The 24,297-nt window shown below is 36.4% G+C and overlaps 1 protein-coding gene across 6 annotated transcripts in view; it reads right to left on the bottom strand.

Moving 5' to 3' along the window:
* Positions 1 to 1,060: 1,060 nt before the first annotated feature.
* Positions 1,061 to 24,297, bottom strand: part of LOC123880638 (period circadian protein) — a 36,540-nt gene continuing 13,303 nt past the window's right edge. For 4 of the 6 annotated variants that reach the window (XM_045928854.1, XM_045928856.1, XM_045928858.1 and 1 more), the window contains 15 exons: positions 23,665 to 23,783; positions 23,356 to 23,460; positions 22,233 to 22,376; positions 21,976 to 22,147; positions 21,675 to 21,810; positions 21,216 to 21,320; positions 20,972 to 21,073; positions 20,399 to 20,569; positions 19,533 to 19,687; positions 15,515 to 15,658; positions 6,157 to 6,336; positions 5,623 to 5,736; positions 4,722 to 4,823; positions 4,034 to 4,171; positions 1,061 to 3,578 (listed from right to left, as the gene is read on the bottom strand). In XM_045928854.1, coding sequence (XP_045784810.1) covers positions 3,477 to 3,578; positions 4,034 to 4,171; positions 4,722 to 4,823; positions 5,623 to 5,736; positions 6,157 to 6,336; positions 15,515 to 15,658; positions 19,533 to 19,687; positions 20,399 to 20,569; positions 20,972 to 21,073; positions 21,216 to 21,320; positions 21,675 to 21,810; positions 21,976 to 22,147; positions 22,233 to 22,376; positions 23,356 to 23,460; positions 23,665 to 23,783 — 1,989 coding nt within the window. In that variant the 3' untranslated portion in view covers positions 1,061 to 3,476. The remainder of the gene's footprint in view (positions 3,579 to 4,033; positions 4,172 to 4,721; positions 4,824 to 5,622; positions 5,737 to 6,156; positions 6,337 to 15,514; positions 15,659 to 19,532; positions 19,688 to 20,398; positions 20,570 to 20,971; positions 21,074 to 21,215; positions 21,321 to 21,674; positions 21,811 to 21,975; positions 22,148 to 22,232; positions 22,377 to 23,355; positions 23,461 to 23,664; positions 23,784 to 24,297) is intronic. The other 2 variants (XM_045928855.1, XM_045928857.1) reach the window with 2 other exon arrangements.

The raw sequence follows: 24,297 nt of genomic DNA, 5'->3' as shown, positions 1-24,297 counted from the left end.
TTACCTACATAGATACCTACTGAGTACCTACCTCCTTATTTTCTTATAGAAAATCATACCTTGATATAACCTATTTTTTGTTACACCATTGTATGCTCATACACCTGTAGAGAAAACTAATTAGGTACTTTGTAATAGGTATTAATAGGTTGATTTTAAATACTACAAGACTTTATCGTACTGTATTCCTACTTCATCACTATCAACCTATTGTCAGCCTATTATTGAGCACGTGTTTGCCCTAAAATGAAAAGAATTTTAGTCGTAGTCCAGCACGTTGACAAAGAGCGGGCTGGCAGACTTAGACGACATTTGAATTAATGTGGAGAAATCTCATGGCACGCAGGTTTTCTCGCTATGATTTTTTTCATCATCAAGGTAATTTTCTACGGAATGTTCTACGAAGTAAGGATATTATCTACGAAAAAATACAGGTGCGTGTCAAGGATGGAACGCCGGACCCTTTGAATAGGATGCCGATGTCCTAACCACTTACTAGATTATCACCGCTTACTAGATACTTAGCTAATTGTTATACCTACTTGGTAGGTAAATTAAATCTATATCTCCTTGCTTTGGACAAGAATATGACGTTAGAATTTATCTGCTTTATTTATTGTACCTATTTATTTATTACGAATGTGTTACAGCAAAGTTAATGTAGAGTGAGTGAGCTTTCGGTGTGATCCTGAATCGATATTCTACCAAATACAGTATAAACTCGTTAGAGCCTCGATAGCTCAACGGTTGAGGAGCGGGCTGAATTCCGAAAGGTCGGCGGTTCAATTCCGGGACTGTCCAATCTTTAGCAGCTTTTGAAATTGAGTGGAATTCCTTCTTGCCGTCCACACTCTGCGCAAATAGGCTCGTCCAGGTAAGCACTCGGCACGGCTGAGCGTGTAGTCGGAGCTTTAATCTGATTGTTGCCTTTTCCGCAAGGAGCACTAGGAAATGGATGGCACTATATTTAGAGATCTAAAGATTTTGTACAGCCGAATTAGGTTTAGAATTTAAGTACCATTTTCATTTAAGAATCTTACGAGAAATAAAAAAAATCATATCATTTACTTCAATCATTTTATTTCCGAAATACTCAAATCGTGTCAACGTTCATACAAGATTGTCATCATCATCATTGTCTCATTTATAAAATAATAAAATGCGTAACCTTACAACTAAAGCAACTTATGAAGCTCAGTCCATATCATAGTTTTATGGAGAACAAGCAAACTTATACATACGAGTAGCCTCAGTAAAGGCAGTTCTACCTGCGGCTGCTCAGATTATAAGCGAAACATAAAACATTTCTATAAACATTCAACATTTGAACAAAGACATAAAATAAACTAACAACTTTTAAAAAGCAAAACATGTAACATATTTGATATAAAAAATTTGCTAATGCCCGGCATGTTGCAATTCAACTCGCTCACTACCTATCGCACGTTGATTTTCCTAACTCAGAAACCTTAACGGAAGTGCCAACAACAACAATGTTTCAACTCAATAAGACGAACGCGCGAACACGTATGTATCGCACACATCAATTTTTATATACAAGTTAAGAGCTAAATGATGTGTTCCAATATCATAAAGTTTATTTGAGAACTTTGTACAGTGGTTGTTGGAACTTGCAAGAAGTTTTCTGACATAGAACCATCAGTGTAGGTAGCGCGTATTGTTTGTACAAAGTGGCATTGCAATTCATACCGGGCATTGTCTAGTAGACATATAAAATATAATATCTTTGATCGATTAATTTCTTTGATCATTTTATTTTTACTAATTAGTAATTACCTATAGTTCTAACAAAAAAAAAATATTTTTTTAATAGCTGTCACATTTATTCAACTATTAAGGTCCAAACGCACTTACACTGCACTGCGCGACTCGACGCGTTGCGACGCGGCACTTCAAATATAGCTTATATGTGTTTGTACGGAGCAAAGTGCACTTGAGCGACGCTGCGTGACGAGGCGCGGCAAATATAGTTTATGTATATCACTTTATATAGAGCAAGGCACTACCGCGTCGCGCAGCGAAGCGTAAGTACGTTTGGACCTTAAAACTACAGAACAAGCTCTGAGCCTCTTCGACAGTCACGATGCGGCCTTAGTAATTTATAATCATATTAAATAACACGACGAAATCATTATTCAATAATATAACGGAGATACAAAATTATTTCAATAAAAATTCTGTGCGCTTTGCAATAAAAATATTGTATCCACAACCATTGACGAATAATAGTTATAAAAATATTTACTAACAGAGTTATTGAGTGCTTGTATTTGTTTACATACGTGCACTAAGTATATCATTTCAGCAAGTTTAATAAAGTATATTCAAATAAGTATTATTGTCTTGGTTTGGTCGGAAACAATTGGTAAACACAAATTCAATAGAAACAATCACTTTCTACTTTACGAGTATTTAATTAGAGTTACAAGTGTAAATTAAGATTACTAATACCCCCGACAAGTGATTACAGTAACTAGAAAAGAGCTGATAACTTTCAACCTTTCAAACAAAAAAAACTAATTTGAAATCGGTTCATTAATTTAGGAGCTACGATGCCACAGACAGATACGCACGTCAAACTTATAACACCTCTCTTTCTGGGTCGGGGGTTAAAAACAAATACTATCAAAATATTTACTACAAAAATAATTCGTCAGTGGCAAACAAGACAGTGGCAGAGTGAAACTAGAGTGAGGGAACTCTCGGTTTGATCCTGAATCGACGATAAATCAAATATTATGCTATGGTGGTGACATAAAATAAATATTCTTGCTTTAAATCCAACTTACAAACTAATGTATTAAAAAATAAAATAATTCTTATACTGTCTCAAATTAAAAATATTTTTATAATGAGCTCTCATGTTAATAAAACGCCACAACTCATATTCATAGTAATATACGTACAGGTATATAGTTTGTTAAACAAGATGTATAAAAATATAATATCCATGAAATTACAAAATATTTGTAGAACGGCAAACTTTTTCTGAAGGCACGCATGGTCTCTAGGCCACGGGGGATGAAATACCTACTGCGGGATGGAAATAATTTTCTTTTCATATCGTTAATTCAGTGGTAATCGGTAGATATTGCTAAATTTTCCATTGAGAGATGTATACTGTATGCATTAAGCGTATTTTTTTAATATTCCTCGTCGCCCACAGGCCGTAACGACCATCAGAAAGAGTTGTCGGTCTATAATTCCGCACTATTAAATTAACAAATAAAGTTTTTATGACACAATTCACTCACAACACTAAAATTCAGAGCGGTTCATAAACAGGCTGTCCATTATCGCCTTTAAAAAGTATTTTAAGAGCACCTACGCTACCTTCAGTAATGATGTGCTCGTACTAGTTTGACGTAGAATATCATAGACCGCCTCATCATATCTAAGGTTATAGAAGGAAAGAACATACGGTATCGCGTGTGTTCTGACCCTCCACGAAAATACTAAGATGTGTAAGAACTACAAGTATCATCTGGTGGAGGTAATGGAGCGTCTTCTTCGTAGATCATCACCAACCTGCTGTACTCTCGTTTTCGCCGGCGACTCTGAAGAAAAAATACTAGAATTATTCCCAAAATCTCCATATCCACATCGAATATTCTCCAAATGCAGCTAACTATAAATTGTAAATACGATACATTGGTTTGACAAGCAGTTTAGTAAACATCCTAAAATTAATAAGTAACAGCCACAACACACTTGAAATTACAGGTTTCCTAAAAATGACTGACTGAGTTCCCTATCTCATTAACAATAATTATGTCTTTCATATTTTTTAGTTGGGATAGAGTGGTTTCAGTCTACCGTTATTTATAAATTAAATAAGACCATAAAAGCTCTACAAAACTGAGGTAGTTGAGCCCACCGATCCGAAATCCCAAGAAAAGTCATATGATTACTTGAACCCCTCAAGCATTATGTAAGTGATGAAAGAAATCCAACCCTCAAAACGATGCAGTGAGGGATATGACGCAAAGATTGAAAGTTGAAACTTCCATACCTTAGAGGATTTGGCAGTAGATTCTTCGCCTGAGCTGCTCGAGCTGGTAATCCCTTCCTCTAAAGTGAGCCTAGCGGCAACACCTTCTAGTTGCAGGTCTAAATAAAGTTGACTAAGTTGTTCATTGACTAGCGAAGGCTGAAAGGTAAGAAAAAAATTTCTTTATATTGATTTCAAAATCCCGAAATTGCCTCTTATGTCCAAAAGTATTCTATATCAATGACAATGAGCAAATTAGTCCAAACGACACTTAAAAGTTTACAAAGAGACAGACAGACAATACTTATACCATAATTTATGATATTAACATAGATAAAAATTAATACCTAAGTACTAAGATTATTGCTAACCAGTGCCGAAATATTATTATATAAAAATTAATGTGTGCCTGTCTTTTGGTACCTCTGCGTTCGCGTATCCATCATCCAATTGAGTTGAACTTTGTACAGTTGTTGTTGAGAAGTTTTGTGACATAAAATCATCAAAATAGAATATAACTAGTAGCATAAGAAGCCCACTATTGAGAAACAAATGTTTTTACTATTATTATAATACCTAAGAATGGCGCAATCGATGTTATTTTAAATTCTTTTTTCATTAAAAACCATGGTGTAGAGACATGGTGTAGAAGTACAAAATGACAAAATGGCGTGGATGGCGCTGAATAGGGACTATTTAATAAACTCACTTGCTCCAATTGTTTCAGTTTCTCTTTATCACTAGATAGAACCTCGTCGATATTCTTAGTAACAATTTGGTATTTATAAATGAGTTCAGACGTAACACACACCTAAAAAAAATACAAAAGTTAGTTAATAAAATATATTCTAGCTATAATACGTGACAAAAAATATAAAGATACATTTCAAAGCTTAATTATTATAAAGAATTTTATTTTTGCATTTTTGGAGCCATTTTATTATTTAACTAAGTTATTAGAGATTAAGTGCTTTAATGGTAAAGAAAAACATCGTGAGAAAACCTGGGTCAAGGGTATTCGAAGTCTGCTAATCCGTATTTGGCCAGCGTAGACTATGGTACTAATTACTATAGACCCTTCTTATTCGTCGGAGATCCGTGCTCATTAGTAGACCGGTACGGTGATCGTTCGAGACGACGATGATGACTTCATTTTTTTTCTTGTGACTTCAAAGGGTTCTCACAATCATGTCACTACTAACACAGGACACAGAATTTTCTTGAAATGATCATGTTAACGTTAAAAATCTACTGCTGAAACCTTGGACAAATAATGTGTAGAGATCAGAGAATGTAAATATTAAATGACGTATCAAATAAATAATTTTCTGAAATCATAATTAAAGAGGAGCTATTAGAAATCAAAATTTAAGAAGAGATGAAAAGGTTTAGTCAAGAAAAAGAAGTCGCAACAATGAAAATATTTTTAATATGAATAAAAGGCAAACGAAATCTTTAAATCAAGAACGAATTCAGACTGTGTCCAACTAACGATGGATGAGTCACCACTCATCAGCTAATGATGTTGCTTAGTAATTATATCAAATTATAGAGTAAATGACATTGGCCATTATACCGAAGTATATACACATAAAAATTTTGAAACTCACTTGCTCCATCCATGGTGGGTCCATCTTTCTTCTAGGGATTTTCCGTGCATTAGCGACATTAGTCATAGAAACGTCAGAATTATGCCAGAATTTGCCATTAGTTTTGTGCCTGTACTGTAATAATTTGTAAGCTAAAGTAAGCTGCATGGAAGCTTAATATATTTTTTCAACACTATTTCTCAAGGGGGAATAAACAGTATTTTTTCCTATCGGGGAGAATACAATTTGTAGACGTATTAAGTAAGGTATCATGTGCACGACCAACGTACTCACATTTAAATAATTATCTTGTCTAAGGGCTACATTACTGTCCAGGCCAGAAATAAAGCAATTGCGGGCCGAGTAACGCTGGAAGGACTAGGCGAAGCCGAATACGTTTTTGGTGATTTTAAGTAATTTTAAACTAAACGAGATTGTTAATTTCTATTTCGGACGAGGCTTTTGTAGTATTTTTCTCCATTTGCGACGAAACAAAAACAAATTAATTCATGAAAAACTTAAACATTAAGTTACTTAGTTTTCAATGCAACTTACTGGAGTCTTATTATCTTCCTTATTATTTTGGTGTCTGGTGTCGCTTCCACTTCCAGAGTCAGTCTTAAAGAAAGATGAATAGAAAGACGAGTAGCTCGACTCTCCATCAGTCTTATCATTATTACTGTCACTATTATCAAGCCTTCTCTTTATACGTTCATCAGTCATCGTATCCGTACTCTGTTGGAAAACAATCATTATTTTCCTATCGTCAAATAAATCCACGGTTGTGGAAAATTATTAAGGCACGTTCGAGGTATTTCACTGATTCGAAAACCGAACCAGGAACTCTCTAAACATTGCAAGCATCTAAGTATACATGTTAACTTGAAGTTTATCTATAGTGCTTAAAGTATATAAAAATAGTTATTTAAAAAATATATACATAATGTTAAAACAAAAAGCGTTCAAAATGATATGTGCTCGTACTTTTATAATATTTTTATTTACGCTTAAAACAGTTTAGTTACGTCAAGTAAGGAACGAATAATGAGATGAAAAATGTAAGTAGGTATGTATAAAATAATTATATAAAGCAAAATTTTTAAAGGCAGCTTATTTGGGTACTTTAGTAAAATTAAGAGGGCTCTCTCCGTTACTCGTTTCATACAATCGTAGTTCCAATTTCATTTGAATATTAAGCAACCAAAGTCCGTGAAATTTTGCAGACATATTCTAGAAACTAATATCCATGTCTGTGGTTTTCCAGATTTCTGTTAAAATATTCGGTTTCAAAGTTACGCAGTCTAAAAAAATTTCATACAAATCTTTGAGCCACTGTAATTTTAAAACTACATATTTTTAGAAAAATCTAAAACACCACAGACACAGATATTAGTTTTTAGAATATATCTGCAAAATTTGATGGATTTTGGTTGCTTAATATTCAAATGAAATTGGAACTACGATTGTATGAAACGAGTGACGGAGAGAGCCCTGTTAAGGTTCTTTGCCACATTTAAAATCCATACTCATACATTAAAATTTTACAATAATTATAACAAAATTTTACGAAAGAAAAATTGGGACATTTGCTTATACCCATTGCAAATATTCTTATTGTTGTTTTATTACTACTTATTACCAATCAATATTTTGGTGCATTTTGGTGCATCTTAAGAAGCAACTGAATCAATGCTTCCGATGCTCGATTTAATTAACAGTGCATCTGTACTACTTACACCTTGACGTAGAAGTAAATTCAAACTAGAGTTAAATTGGTGAATTCTGTTCACGTAAGTATAAAAAATCAAAAGAAGTAGGTTTTTAAAACAAACTCATATTGATAAAAAAACATAATGTCTAAGCCTCAAATTACACCACTTATTTAATAACATGCAATATGTCTTACCTTCTTAAAATAATTTAATATTATAATTCCTAATGGCTGACATATTTTCTTTACCATTTTACAAAATATTTAACTGTAGTTAAAATAATTAAGACTACCTCGATCGTGTATGACATCAGCTCTTTAGCACATTTTTTCACACGTACCTTCTCTATAAATACCTAGAAGAGTTTATTTGTACCTAGTACAATTACTGGTATAACAGCTGTAATAGTAGTTTATATACCTACCATATAAGTATGTCTGAATTTGCAGGCTTTTTAGAAAGAATGATGGGAAAAATATGAAACCTGAGCGTAAGGCCAACAAAAATATAATTAGTAAGTATCAAGACTAGGACTCAATGCTAGAAATGGATTAATATAATTTAATTACTTCATATAGGCTACTAGTGTCACTACTATACGTTTGCGACTCTACCACGCCAGTTCGGAAAGAACAGTTCGAATTTTCGTTCGTAATACCTATTTCAATTCTGTTGGATTTACGTTATTTTGACCACCATTCTTTCAGTAGTATAAACTGTACTAAAATGTGATGCCTATAAAATAAAACGCTCATCAGTTAACAATTTGATGATAATATCACCGGTGCCACATGGTGCCACATGATTTTTATAAAAGTATACGACCAGGGAATATAAGTTTAGATTAATTGTGCTTCCTTGGAAAATCCCACATGCGGTTAACGTATACAGATTTTCAGGAATGGAAGTCCCCAAGCTCATTTGATATTATTTTAATCCATTGAAGTTTCTCTATGACAAGTGTAAATTAAAAATTTAAAACACCCCCGACAAGTGAAGGTTACAGTAACTAGAAAAGAGCTGATAACTTTCAAACGGCTGAACCGATTTTCTTGGATTATAGCTAAGAACACTCTCGATCAAGCCAGCTTTCAAACAAAAAAACTAAATTAAAATCGGTTCATTAGTTTAGGCGCTACGGTGCCACAGACAGATACACAGATACACAGACACACAGATACACAGATACACACGTCAAACTTATAACATCCCTCTTTTTGGGTCGGGGGTTAAAAAATTATATTTATATCGCTCAGTGGAACAGCAATGTCCAACCAACCAGAGTCTAATGATTTTGATGGCTTTCAGTTAGTGATGATCACTGAGTTAACGAATTACCCCGCTCGTGGAGGTAGAATTTGTCAAGGTGGGTTAGAAACTGAAATAGAGACACGACTAACTTCATTTACTGGAAATAAATAGTAGCGTTTTACCTGAAAATAAAACGCATATTAAAATACTTACCTCACTGGAAGCTTTATATTGAGAGTAGCATTTCCGTTTCCGTCGATTTCATGCCAGTTTTCGTACTTTTATTGATGTCATATCCGGTTTTGTGGCGCCACCTGGCGGGGTCGCGCTCAAAGTTTTCGTAAATTGCTCAGCGCGGCCATGGCTTCATTGGCTCAATATCACCAGGCAGGAATTACTGAAAGCTTCCAGTGAGGTAAGTATTTTAATATGCGTTTTATTTTCAGGTAAAACGCTACTATTAAATAACTTGACCGTAACTGGAAGCTTTATATTGAGACCCTGTTTGTTTTCGCCTGGTGACGCCACATAATAGATATTAGAATTCTACGCCAATGTGATAACACTTGTACCATAATGAATACTTATATGATATTATGTTCTTTTTCATAAACAAAATTTTGTTTATTTGAATACAAAATCAATAAAGAAAAGAATTTTAACTATCAGTCATAGAACTGAAGAATAGTTAGTTGAGCGATACCACCTGGACTAAGTACATTGCCTTCAATCATTTTACATTTAGAAAAATTTTGAATTGTATTAGCTGATTGCTAATTTTCATGGGCCATCTCATCATAAGAATGATTTTCCCTGAGTTGAGTGTATGCTACGAGAAGTAGCAGATATGCTTGCTTCTTTCAAAAAGGTTTTTACCCAGTCTGCTATACCTACTGTACGAGAGGCACGTTTAATCCGTTAACCATTATAAAATATAGAGCATTATATTTTGTAGCATATCATACTCTGTCGTTCAATAATTTAATTACCAATTACACATATAAATCCAAAAAGAGGGTAAAGATACCCGTTATGACTATTCCTTTACAAGCAATTTCTGATTGGTTGTCTATTTCAGATTTTGAGCCGAATTTAGGGCAAATGTCAGATTTTAATTTTATAATCATCAAATTTTATTAAATACACATCATTCGTTCTAAGGTACGATTTTGATGCAATATGAAGTTATCTGAATAGTAAGCAGTAATAAAAACGCAGATATTACAAATGATTAGTTAAGTAATAAGTTATTATTAGCACCCCAAACGGGTGGATTTCAAATCTCTCTGAAGAAATCGATTTTAAAACATGCTTGGACATGAATACATAATTGAGTGAATTTGCTTTTATTCATTAATATAGCACATATAAAACACGCGCATTAACAAACATTACTTGACTTTTATTTCATACATCCAATAACTGATCCAATTACAGATTCGTGTAAGAGGAATGAAAATTCTAAATTATGGCATTTATATTATGTGCCAAAACTGGTGCTAATTGTGATACTTTAGGTTCGTATCAATATTTTTCTTTAAAGACCATGATGATCAACGTTTTCAAGCTTATTCAATAGTTTCAAGATAGATTTCCGCTTGAAATTAAGCAGTGATTTACTGCTTAGGTTTTATGTGTCTAATGTATAGGACCACTCATTATTTCTAGACTTCTTAAGACAATGACAGACCCATTGCGAGTCAATGAGGCTGTGTTTTATATAAACGGTCGAGGCCCGCCAAACACTTTCGATCGGAGTAAATTATATAAACTAAATCAACTATTCAAAAAATATTCCTTTTGACCAATTGAGATGGGTCAAGAGTCAAGACGAAGAATTGAAAATAATGGCGTAAACCAACTATGCCAATGGAAACTTTCATGAGATACAGCATCGTGAAACAGGACTTGATGGTCCATCAAATCTAAGAGTGCATAGTTGTGTACTTCGAATGCTTTCTCCGAGGTGAATAGATCGACCTCCAGGATTACCCACTTTGCAAATATTATTTCCACGCAAGCTCGTATTGCCACTCTGGGAGGTTGGCTATGACATTAGATACAAATTATTTACATGATTACTATACATACCGGATATAATATTGTAAGCTATGGTGTATTTGTCAAGCCATAATTCCAGTATCTGGAATGTTTTATTCAATAAGGATAACAACATCCTTAAACCTTGTAAATATGCTTTATTAACAAATGAATGAATGAAAGAATGAACATCATTCCTCTTTTTCTTAGTAAATGAGAGAGTAACGTCTCGTTGTTACTTTAAATGAGACTTGAACTAAGGCGTAAGAAGTGAGCCTTCTTGAAGCTTCTGAAGGGTAAATTAGACTATCATTTTGATAAGAGTAAAGCATTTGTTCCTTTCATGTCAAAGAGCATGATAGATGAAGATTGTTTATTAATGCTCCCAAGCCTGATCCAAAGCATCCGTTACTAGAACATGAACTAGTGGAGGTAGCTAATATTTCTCCTTTAGCCCTTATAATTTATTTATCGCATCTGCCAGCTTGGAGTGCAGCGTGAAGATCGCCACTTGATGGATAGACGACATTTAACGAGTCGCAGGGATCCGCTGGATTCATGCAGTGTAATTACGTGGCATGTGGTAGTTTTTCTCTTCGTCGTCTTTATGAGACCTATGTCCAGCGTGGACGTCTAACGAATGATGAATGAATGAATGATAGAATGAATATACTTTTATTGTACACCACAAAATTAGTGTGAGTGAATGATAATAGTGATCTACCAGTATTGGATAGATCTTGGATTATCCAGCGGTCATTGGTTTGTTAACTAGCGTTTCTAACTGTTCTTACATCCATCAGCCCTCTTTGGAGGCATTTTCTAGGGTCTCCATAGTATTTCTAAATAGTTAGACTCACTCTTTCGTGGTCAAAGAACCAATTCTCAAATTTTATATACCAAAAACAGTAAGTTCGACTGTAGTAGATATTAACTTAATGCATGTAAAAAATGTACATGTATTAAGTCTCTTGTACTTATCTTATAATCTTGTTCTCTTGTACTTGCCTTAACTTGCTATGACAAGTTGATAAGTAAAATAGGACTCATATTTCACCATTCTCTTAATATCACCCATAGACACCGTGGTTAGTCCGAACGGCAGGTAGGTTATCATCTAATCTATCTAACTTTCCCGTATGGCCTCAATAAGAAGCACTGACACAAGACTGTTTCACTACATGAAAACAGACTTTGCATGTTTATCAAAATGAAATGTTCTGCCATAACATACATAGTTGTTTCGTACTCTAAGATGTGATCTTGGTCGGGATGACACTTCGGAGTTCGGTACCAGAAACAAGGTGAAAAGGAAGCTTGGCGTGCGGTGCAAGCTTCATGATTCATTTTACGCACTATTGCGTACAGTTCCTTGGGAAAAACAATAGGTGGCTTTTTAAATGTTGGTATGCGATACCATTGAAATAACCTCTGTATAACCTCTGGTGCCTCTATTTTCTTTCATTGCGAAAGACAGTGCACTAAATAACCTGCTTGGAACGAGGTCGGTTTAGTTTCTCTGATTTGTCTTGGAGAATTCGGGTGCAAATAATCATGCTGTGGCTTACTTACCTTTTTGGACCTCCAGTCCTGATTGAGGAACGATAAGAACTTTTTAGATGACCTTTGTAGATATTACCGGTATGTTCGTTTCCACCCCGCGAGGGTGTATGATATAGATCATGTTGGCATCCACCCCGCGAGGGTGGATGATATTGATCATACTGGTATTCACACCGTGAGGGTGTATGAGATTGCTCAAACTAGCATCCACCCCGCGAGGGTGGATGATATTGAGCATACTGGTATCCACCCCGCGAGGGTGTTATAATATTGCTCATGTTAGGATCAACCCTGCGAAGGTTGAATGATATTGATCATACTGGTATCCAACCCACGAGAGTGGATAATATTGATCATTGAATAGGCTCAATGCACGGCAAAGGTAGTCATGGCAGTTCTATGTATTGAAATGGTAACATTTGAAATGCATGGCCCCTACGAGGGGCGGGTGACCATTTTTCAGAAAAGCAATGTGCATGTCGAGTAGTTCCACGCGATGGAACGGCAACAATTATAATTTTCTGTGCTTGTGAAGCGGCGAACGCGTTCAATGTGTTTTCTATTTATTGCTGGGTCAAATAAATTTATCTTATCTTTATTCAAATACACTTTTGCAATTGCTTTTGAATCGTCAAAATAATTTACCATAGTGTATGCAAAATAGTTCCACGCGATGGAACGGTAACATTTTCAATGCCTTGCCCCCGCGAGAGGCAGCGGACTAATAATAATTGCTTTTTGACTGAATAAATGTGTTCTTTTCGACTCAAAAAATATTAACAAACTCCACTCGTTTTTTCCCATATGGATGTAACCAAAAGACCCACCTGGCTCGTGATAATTTCGCAGCGCATCGCAATACCTTCTATGCTGTAGCTACCCACTAATTGTGGAAAGACCCGACGAAGTCTGATTATTGATTTCAGTCAATATTTTAGTTAATTTAATATTATTATTTAAGTTAATATTGATTTTCAGTTAATTTATATACGAATAAAAATAAAGTCAAGAAAGCACAATTTTTAGGAAAACCTAGGCTTATTTTTGTTTATGCAGTATATGATAGCTGCATAAGCTTTATCTGCTATAAATTGCAAGGTATCATACTTTTTTACCTCTTTGTTTGTTTCTAGGTCTATGAACCTTGAGTTTTATCAAAGACTTTTTAATGTACTGTGTAGGTACACGTAAAAACCAAGATGCGCTAGCTAAACCTGAAAAACCTGGAACCTAGTTAATAAAAGGTTAGAACCTGTTGAAAGTAAAATCTAAACACGAACTTTGTTATTCGATTTCATCCTGATGATCGTCAGGTGTGATATTTTTATTTTTATAAAGGTTACCTGTAATTTCATTACTATTCGATGTAACAATTTGAATTAACAATAACAATAACTAGAAAAGACATATCATAATCTTAAAAGAATTTCTCGTATAAATCCGAGAGGATTCATTTCAAAATGCAATCGGGGTCATAACTATCGTCATGTACCCTCTAAATAAAATGAGCATATTGTAACAGACTTAAAAGGTAAATTTTAGCTAAATAATATTAATTTCAAATATTTGAAATTCATTTCTAATAATCGGTTTCTAATTGTTACATCGTCTCAAGTACGAAAAGTTTTTAATAACTACCTTCTGGCAAATAAATATAAAGTACTGTGATCCGAACGGACAAACCGTTAAAAATATTGATCACGTACATATTATTATATTTTACATTTTACATAATGTAATATAAATTAAAAATAAGTACTTACTGCGAATTATTCACCAAATTCACTTTATAAAGTACCACACAATAAAATAAAATAAAATATCTTGCAACGTTTCGTGTTGACTGATTGCAAGTTGCTTCGACGGCAAACAAAACGCCAATGAAGCCATGGCCGCGCTGAGCAATTTACGAAAACTTTGAGCGCGACCCCGCCAGGTGGCGCCACAAAACCGGATATGACATCAATAAAAGTACGAAAACTGGCATGAAATCGACGGAAACGGAAATGCTACTCTCAATATAAAGCTTCCAGTTACGGTCAAGTTATTTAATAGACTTTAGATATGACAAAAGCTTTACAATAAATAAATACATATGATTCTTTCAGTTCGACCAGCATGCAGCTTTCAAAATAAATAATTTACGTACTATCAAGTTTAAAAAGACACTTTATGAGATGAAATACGAGAGAAAAAATTGTCACGGATTTTTGTATGCCAACAAGTTGTCACCGAAAAATTGGGTGTCCAGTTATTATTTTTGCGAACTAATCTTAACTAGTTCTGACTAATAAAATGCTGTTTTAGTTATTTGAAGGGTTAATTTATTCATGGTCAAAATAACACTGATCGTTAATTGCAAAAAAATGCTTCGCTGCAGTAACTGATTTAATATTTAGCCGCTCGGTTTAATATTATATTTAAGGTAAGTACTTATCTTAGGTACTTATCTTAAAAGTTATTAATAAATCTTATTTAACCTTTCTATTTTCGATTTGCGATTAATTCCAGCGGATCACTGAGCTTCGGGTCTAATCATGACAACAGTTCAAATTCAATCTGCAGCAGACTTTAAAGAATAAAATATATTAAAATACTAGCTGATGCCCGCAGCTTCGCCCGCGTGGATTGGTCAGATCCCCTGCAGCATCAGGATTGAGGAGTTGGACTCCAAATTTTTTATGAAACAATGTCGCAAAGTTCCTCTATCGATTAAAAAAGAAATGACGCAAATCGGTTCAGAAATCTCGGAGATTTCGGTGTACATAGGTAGAAAAACACAACTCCCTTTTTGAAAGTCGGTTAAAAAAGTAGCCTATTTTACGCCCTGGTCAATCCTCTACTTGCCTGTGAAAGTCCCGTCAAAATCGGTTCAGCCGTTCCAAAGATTAGCCTTTTCAAACAGACAGACAGACAGACAGACAGACAGACAGACAGACAGACAGACAGACAAAAATTTTAAAAACGTGTGATTCAGTTATGGTATCGTTCAAATAACCATATAAGCTTAATATGAGGTAGTTATTTCGAAATTACAGACAGACACTCCAATTTTATTTATTAGTATAGATATCTACACAGGTAGACAGATTAAAGACTGAATATATAATTTTTCATTCGTTTAGATAACCTAACGGAGGTATAAATTCGCCAGAAAAGTCAAATTGATTTCTCCTTCTTATTTGGTTTTTCTAAAATTCGGCCGTAAAATGAAATAATAAAATATACACAAATATTCAACAGGCGGTGAAATTTTGAGTCAGGTATGTTAAGTGTCTTTTTATCCTTGATAAAATTATTTTATGGCAAAATTGAGAACTAATATTTTCTAGTCTAAAAAGGTATACCCGATTTGAGGCGCCGACAGATGAGCTACCGATGATGTTCCGCCCATGGCCACCTTTATTTGCTCGAACCTCGGCCATCTTCTCTCTCCTCATATTTCCAAAATATGATTTGCCCAACTTCTGTGGCATGGTTAGTTTACATGCCTGTGATGTATTCTTTGATTAAGCTATTGTTTGTTAAAAGTATTGTTTGGGTAGCGTTTGCGAAAATGTTGCGACATTACTGCCATAGATTCATGCAAATTTGTACAATAGAAGTATACTAACTTTTGCGCTTCGCAATAAAAAGGATGTTATCTGAGACACAGACATATAGACTTATTGCATAGCATTATCTAAGAAAAAAAAATCTCAATAAAAAACTAGCCACTTGAGCGCTGCCCTTCCGTCGTAAACTATTATAACTACTATTCTATATCCATGAATTAATATATTATAAATATTAAAATTTTTAATTGCAACTGACAAGTGAATTGTTGAGTTTGGAGTTTACGTTAGATAAACTTGTTAACCTGCTACCCACCATCTTCCACTCCACTATAAGACCAAGATGGTCCGCTTTATGTCCCCTACTCTTCGACTATGTCTACTTGTCTGGATCAAAATCTGGATCTATGTTTAATAGGGTTCCTGTAACTATGTTCCTGTAACCATCATTAGACTTTGGTCACTGTCTGTAAGCCAAATACTGATCGAGACCGCATCAAAAGGCCCCAATACGGTCATATGCTGTGTAACATCAGAGTTGGGAGTTTAGTCCGCAGACTATCCTGGTTAAGGTTACCCATAAGGTAAGTCCGCAATATCAGTTTAAGGTTACTAGCCAGGTGAGGGATTACTTAGGATCGATTTAACCTACGTAGAATAAGTGTAATCCGAGGGTAAATTTGATATTTTGACAGATTTCTAATACAAAAAATGTCGTTACGCCCAAAGTTGGGTGAAGAAATGGAATATTTCTATGCTTTATCGATCACTGATAACGCCCGTTTTTTGCGCCGAGGGCTATAATAAACTTAGCCAGATACTAAGCATAACAGGTACCATTAATATTAGGTATATCTATATTTATTATCTTGTTATTTTGTTAGATTCATTTCATTAATTTATTTATTGACAAAGTCTCGTAACAGTAAAGTTGCACACATTGTTATTAAAAGCGCGAAGCGATGAGCCAATATTATTTTATGAAGCAAATAAGTATAATTAATGAAAAATTATAGCCACGACTTAAAATACAATTAAGATATTTTTTTTTACTCCATGATAAATTAGCTTTATTGAAATCTCCTATCTTAGATTGCATCATCACTCACATATAAGTGATGATGCAGTCTAAGATGGAAGCAAGCTATCGTTGACAGGGTATGGCTGTTTAATTATTATTAAACGCAATACCTAATCACTTTCTATGTAGCACCATACTGAAACGCTTTATCCCTTGGCAGCTTTGCCGGTAATTTATTTATTTCTTCGTTAAACTTAACTCGAGTTATTTAATCGCAAAATTTAATAATTCTTAAATATAACCTGGCCTCTGAGAGATTCTAGAAGGTACTTGATAAAGGCTGAAAGTGAATAATATGCCCACTAGAAATTCATCAATTTGTGGGTATTGTCAAGAAATTCATCTATTTGTGGGAATCAGCTCTGCTGGTGCAAAAATTGAGCATCTTTCTAATAGATGGTTACTTGATAATAGCATCTTTAACCATGCCTTGGTATGCTTGTTTTTTAAAGGTGTGAGAATGTGGGTGAACTACACTAAGCAGATAATTATATTGAAAACCCTTTTCGGAATTTTTTTTAGATACCTTCTTATTTTTCATTATATAGAAGTTTGCGACCTTGAATTATTTGGCAGTGCCACCTATCATTCAACTTTTGAACCCACCACGGACCAGGTAAGTGATTTGCTCACTGGCGATGTGGTGTCATCGCCAGTGAGAAGAACAGAGGGTACTGCACCGTCGGGGTCTTTCTCGATATTGAAAAGGCCTTCGACCGCGTGTGGCACGCCGGACTTCTGGCGAAACTTCTCTCCACTAACTTGCCACCCGCGATCGTGCGGCTGGTAGCATCATACCTGGAAGGCAGGTCATTTTATGTATCTGTGGAAGGCGCGGACTCCCAGCCTCGCCCAATACGTGCCGGAGTACCCCAAGGCAGCTGTCTATCACCATGTCTGTACGCGGTGTATACAGACGATATCCCTACCCTCGCCGGACACCTGCGCGAGGGGGAGGAAGACGTACTGTTGTCACTCTACGCTGACGACAGTGCGTATCTTGCGTCGTCCTATCACCAAATCGTTGCCACTAATCGCATGCAACGCCTGTTGAACTTGCTTCCTGAATGGCTGGACAAATGGAGAATGGCTGTCAACGTGGGGAAAACGGCAGCCATTCTGTTCGGAGTTCGAAAGCCGCTACGCCAGCTCCAACTTCGAGGCCAGGACATAGAGTGGCAGACCTCGGTGTGCTACTTGGGGTGCCGCATCGACTGTAACCTAAACATGGTTCCCACGGTAGACCACGCCGTGAACCACGCAAAGGCGGCCACGTCGATGCTGTACCAAGTCCTCACCTCAAGACTAACATTGAAGACCAAACTTAGAATTTACGGAGCCTATGTCCGTTCGCGCCTGACGTACGCGGCCCCTGCGTGGTACGCTCTTTGTTCAGCTTACCAGAAGCGCCGGCTACAGGTTCAACAGAACAAGTGCCTGCGCCTGATTGTAGGAGCTCCGAGGTACGTCAGAAATGACGTCATTCATCGGGACACCAAGACGCCCACCGTGGAGGAGTACGTCCACGCACTTGCGCGGCGCATGTTTGCCCGCGCGGACCATGGACCGTACATACACCTCCGTGGGATAGCACCGCTACAATACAGACCACCAAATGGGCGTCCTCTACCTCGTGAGCTTCTGCAGTCACCCGCACCAGCGCAACTTGCTGATGAAGATGATGACAACGAGGACGACGCAAGCATTACTGGACTTGACAATACCCCTGTGCGCGATGGCGAGCCCGTCACCCATACTACGGGGGCCCTGGATCCAACACACAACCGAGACCTCGAGGCCCAAAGCCAAGAAGGCAGGCCTTAGCCGATAACGGCTTAAAGGACATTACCGGGGAAGTGTTCTTCCCCGCGCCACACCCGGGCAAGGAGACCACGCCTCGAGGCCCGTACCCCCGTCTTGACCTAGGTCAGATGGAGAAGACCCCGCTGTGTGATTTGCTAACCCAGTGTCTAACAATGAACGATAGCCACCGAACTCATTTGACATCGGTTGGTTCTACAACTGCTTCATGGAGCGATATTAAAATATTTTTTCGTAGAGAACCTTAATGGATAAAATGTTAATATCAAATGCGCTCGGTGACCTATCATTCAGTGTTCGAAATTAGAGTATAGATTAGAGTAATCAGTAGGCTGGTGGCAGTTTTAATTTGCCATACTACAAACTTTCGGCTTTTACGAGGATCTTCTTAAACATACCCACTGGCTCTCGGGCCAAACTCTAAACAAATCGGAATTCATTACAACATAATCATACATAATAATATTACTATCACAAAGCACAAAACATTTCAATTTTCTATAATACACACTACAAAATCGTGTCTTCATAGAGTCTGTACTTAATTGTTTAAAGAATAAAATGACAATAAATGAAGCTAACTTAACAGTAACATGCTCACACATAATATACTCATAAATTATAAACTCTTAATACTGTATAACTTATTAAAATAAAACATTAACATCATCTTTACATAGAGGGAAACAGTAAAAAAATTCTATACATGCGAGCAAATTAATATTTTGCAAAATAACTGAATTTAATTAACATTATGAATTTTTTAAACATTGTAGGTATAGTAAATTAATTCATTATATTATTTATAGCTTACTGTTAAATTTTATTAGTAGCTATGCTATGCGATATTAATGATATTATGTAAGCATAAAAAGAAATATTTAGAAAAGTTACAAATATTTCGCTTACCTCTTCATAGTTACTAGTTGACAATTCCAGTGGTTGCGTATTAGGCGTTTGTTGTGGTACAAAACTTTGTTGTAATGCGTAGGACATCTGCGGATCTATGGCTGAGTACATGAACGGAGACCCATAGACTGTCTGTCCCAACATCATACATTGCACTGAAAAACAATGTTTTATTAGGGACCTACTCTTACTTTCACTTATTGAGGCACTTGTTCTAACGCCGAAGAGAAAACGGAAGCTGGGACACACCAAACGCGTATGCAGCAAGTAAGCGTAGACGTAGCGCGTACCATGACGTTGTAAAGTATAGAACTGTATGAGATATGGCATACCGCTTGCGTGACGTGAACGTTCGCGTAGACGTAATGATTGCTGTCATGTCTATGGATTCACGCACGTCACTACGCGCGTGGTCACGTATACGTGCTTGGTGTGAATCGGCTCTTACTATCAACTATTTTCTCACTCAAGAAACTATGTGTGATTCCACGACTATAAAAAAAGATATTGATCGCTGACTGTGCACACTGTCAGCCAGAACTTTCTCTCCACTAGTTTGTCGCAGTGGCAAGAGCTATTAATGAAAAACTCGCTCAGCAACGCTCTGTTGGTGGTCAGAACACTCGTGCACTTTGCACAAGGATTAATTTAATATGACGGACGAGTACTAGCCCATCGCACTCGCATACTCGCTCATAGATCAGTGACCAAAACTATATTTCAACTACACAATTGCTTCTCGTTGTACACCAACTCTTTTCTAATCGTTGGGGCTCGGACCAGTTTAACAAAACAATTGCGCTCTGGTTATAATTTTTTTCTTGTCTTAGCTTAAATAAATTATTACAAATCTTTGTATAACTCACATTGATTACTTTGATGTATCTGCTGATAATGAGTAGGTGGGATGTTATTAGGGTGGACTCTATTCGCTTCCCCACTCGTGGCAAATACAGAGTTCATTTGAAATACCACATCAGACTCATTAATTTGTCCTTGTTGCATATACTGCATATGGGGATTTACGGTGCTTACATCTGAAATAGTAGAATAATGTTACTTTCGAAATGCTTCGATTCAATAAAACCGGTCAAACCAGTATTCTAGCAACATTTCACGCGGGTATGATTTGTACAGTAACTAATAGATTACCTATGCTAGCTATAAATAATGTTAAATTGTAAATAAAGATGATATTCAGGCGACTTCCTCTATGGTCTCCTAATTTCAAAACGGGTTATCGAGTCAACTAAGGACCTACTAAGGTAACCGTTATGTCTGTATGTCATTACAAAGCTATAATAAATGCGAAAGTGTGTGTGTGTGTGTGTGTGTGTGTGTTTGTGTGTGTGTGTGTGTGTGCGTGTGTGTGTGTGTGTGTGTGTGTTGTGTGTGTGTCTGTGTGTGTGTGTGTAAAAAAAAGTTTAAATGTTACTCACTTTGATATCTATGATAGTGTGCATGAGGAAGATTGGTATTTGGATTAAATCTAGACGGCATTTGCTGGGTCGACGTCGGAGTATAATACATCGGTAAGGCTCCTGAAAATATGAAACTAGTATTACTAATATGTTTTTTTTTCATAAAGTAGAACTTGCACACGACAGCTTCAAGATTTTTATTAAAACATGACTTTTTGCGATGAGATCCAGAAAAAAACATGTTTTTTACGATTTTTCTCACCAGGCACGGTCATAGGACTCATAACAGACATCTGGGGCGGAATGCCCAAACCAAGTATAAATGCGTTCATATTATTCACAGGATTGGGTGGCCATGGTGAGGGTACTGAAAAGTAAATATTTGGTATCAACTTTTAATATAATATGGTGTGACAGTTACATACTTCTAATGAGTGCCATAGAATATAACTGGGAGCCATAAAAATAACAGCTTTGCTTTATGGACACGGACAGACTTGGTGAAATTTAGAATTTTATGATTGCGTTAGGCAAACATTACTCTGACCATTATACTGCGCAGAGGGTGATTTATCGATATATTTGGTGGTACAATGTAAGTACGATCAGTAGGTATATTCTATGGCACCATTTTCCTTTTGTTTTCATTATACAAATTTTAACCGTGCGTTGAAATATGTAAAGCTGAGTTTTAGATTAAATAAAATACTGTAGTATTCACCATTGTTGGTAGCCTGCAAGGGAGGACTATTAGTGACTTTCTGGCTAAATCTGCGACGGTTCCTGGGCGAAGAGCAGCGGTGTTTATGTGTAGTCCCGTCTTCCGTCTGCTTTGAGGCTCGTTTCAGCCCATGAGCCTATAAAGAGAATTCGGTATGGATTTTCTATGTATTTCTTACTCTACTCGAAAGGATTTTTATTTAAAAACTTTGATAAATTGAGAGGGATATTGTTTTAGTCCATATTACACCCTGACATACAGGCAAGAATCCGTACAAAATTTTCTATTTCTCAAAAAATACCTTATCAGCGGATAAGCCAGCGGTGGTTGGCTGATATAGAGCATTGCATCGTGCTAGATGCTCCTTCTTTTTCTGTCTGCTCTCATTTGAAGCTTTCTCTCTCTCGCCCTTGCTGCTAGACCGAGTTTCACGGTGCTTCTTTAATAATTCTTTCTCCATATCAATGTTGTGCCTGTTGATAAAAAATTACAATACTTGTGAACACTCCAAGAGTTAGATGTTATTTTTGTTAATTTTTTTACACTATTAATACTGACTTGTTCAGTAGCGACTCCGTCAGTCTCAAGGCTGGATATTCAATTGAAGTTCCCGCGCGGCTGGTACTGGCGCCTGCGGCTGCATTAGAATCAGACGTGCTTGCTCTTTCGTCCAATTCACCAGGGTTTGACAAAATACATCTGCTGAAAGTACAAAGAAATAAATAGACTTGCTTAGTTGCATCAGCACCTAATACTTATATTATGTAATTTGTTCATGCTGAACATGAGTTTCGAAAAAGGATTCGCACTAGTACAGGACAGAAGGACAGTGACCTTTAAGTCCAATCTTTCAGCCGCCATTAAGTTAAAAAAATTATTGTCCCAGTCAATAACGCTTGTTAAGCAATATTGATCCAGGTCAGTAGTTGGATGAAACTGAGTCGATGAGATGAAATAACCGCTCATAACCCCGGTCATGCAGAGTGTAGGGACAGAATATGGGTATTCCCCATGATTATCGCGACGTAGGGTCCAAAGAAATTGATAGCAATAACAAGCGATTTAGAAATCTATTGCACTCCCAATACGATATCTTATTGGTCAAAGAAATTTTTTTTTTATAGCAACCAAAACATATAAACGAAATTGAGTGATAAATTAAAGGACAACTGCCACTTTCTATAATAGACAGTTGGTGCCCAAAAGTGAGTTATCGAGTAATAAACTTTGGTCTAATGGAGTGCGAGTTATCTTTAGATAAAGTTGAATGTTTTGGTATTTTTATTAGGTAAAAAGTTGCTCAGCGAGCTATGGAGAGGGCTATGTTAGGAGTTTCCCTGAGGGATAAGATCCGAAACGAGGAGATCCGCAGGAGAACCAAGGTCACTGACATAGCCCAAACTATTAGCAAGCTGAAGTGGCAGTGGGCAGACCATGCCTGTCGTAGGGGCGATGGCCGTTGGAGCCGGAAAGTCCTTGAGTGGAGACCGCGTTTAAGCAAGCGTAGTGTAGGACGCCCTCCAGCACGATGGACCGACGATATAAAGCGGCTGGCGGGAAGTGGCTGGATGAGGAAGGCTGAGGACCGGTTGTGGTGGCGCTCTTTAGGGAAGGCCCTATGTCCAACAGTGGACGTCCACAGGCTGATGATGATGATGATTAGGTAAAAAAAATTGTTTACCTAGTACCCGCTACAGGTTCTTGCATTTCCGATGTGTTCGCATGATCGCAAATTGCTAAAGCGTCAGTTTTTTCGACGTTATAAGGCTCGTGGCTATCAAAATATCTGAAAATAGAGAAAATACACCGAAAAAAATTAACTCTATTTCCATAGTTACGTGCATTGCAACAATATTATTGTTCAAAATAGGTACGGGTGCCATTTTAAAATGATAAAGGGGAGGCAAATTTCCTAAAATTTAGTTGCCAACAGAATCAGTAGGTACCAATATTGTATGTCGGGGTGGTGGTGTCTTAAAAAAATATTTACCTTTGCAAGTTTTCATTGTAGTTAAGTTGGTTGTAGCTCAGAGTTGTCTCGGAGCTTGTATGACTATCATTGTAGTCATGATGAGGGGAAATACCACCTAGCATCACTGAATCTCGCTCCTGTAAAAATAAAACTAGGGTAATAAAATAATAGAGCACCATAGACTATATAATATTACTGCTTTTGAGGAAGTAAAAGAATCAAAATAACTACATAAATAGAAATTTTATAAAAAACTGGAAAAACTATATTTAAGAGGGCTCTCTCCACCACTCGTTTCATACAAACGTAGTTCCAAATTCATTTGAATACTAAGCAACCAATGTCCATGAAATTTTGCAGAGATATTCTAAAAACTAATATCTATGTCTGTGGTTTTCCAGATTTCTGTTAAAATATTCGCTTTCAAAGTTACGCGGTCTTAAAAATTCACATACAAATCTTTGAGCCCTTGTAATTTAACTACATATTTCTAGAAAAATCTAAAATACCACAGACACAGATATTAGTTTCTAGAATATATCTGCAAAATTTCATGGACATTGTCTGCTTAGTATTCAAATGAATTTGGAACTATGTTTGTATGAAACGAGTGACGGAGAGAGCCCTGTTAAATTCATGACACTTTCGACA

The sequence above is a fragment of the Maniola jurtina genome, chromosome Z (assembly GCF_905333055.1).
Source record: "Maniola jurtina chromosome Z, ilManJurt1.1, whole genome shotgun sequence".
Lineage (NCBI taxonomy): Eukaryota > Metazoa > Arthropoda > Insecta > Lepidoptera > Nymphalidae > Maniola > Maniola jurtina.
Note: the sequence above shows the minus strand (reverse complement) of the source record. Positions and strands in the feature narration are given on the sequence as shown.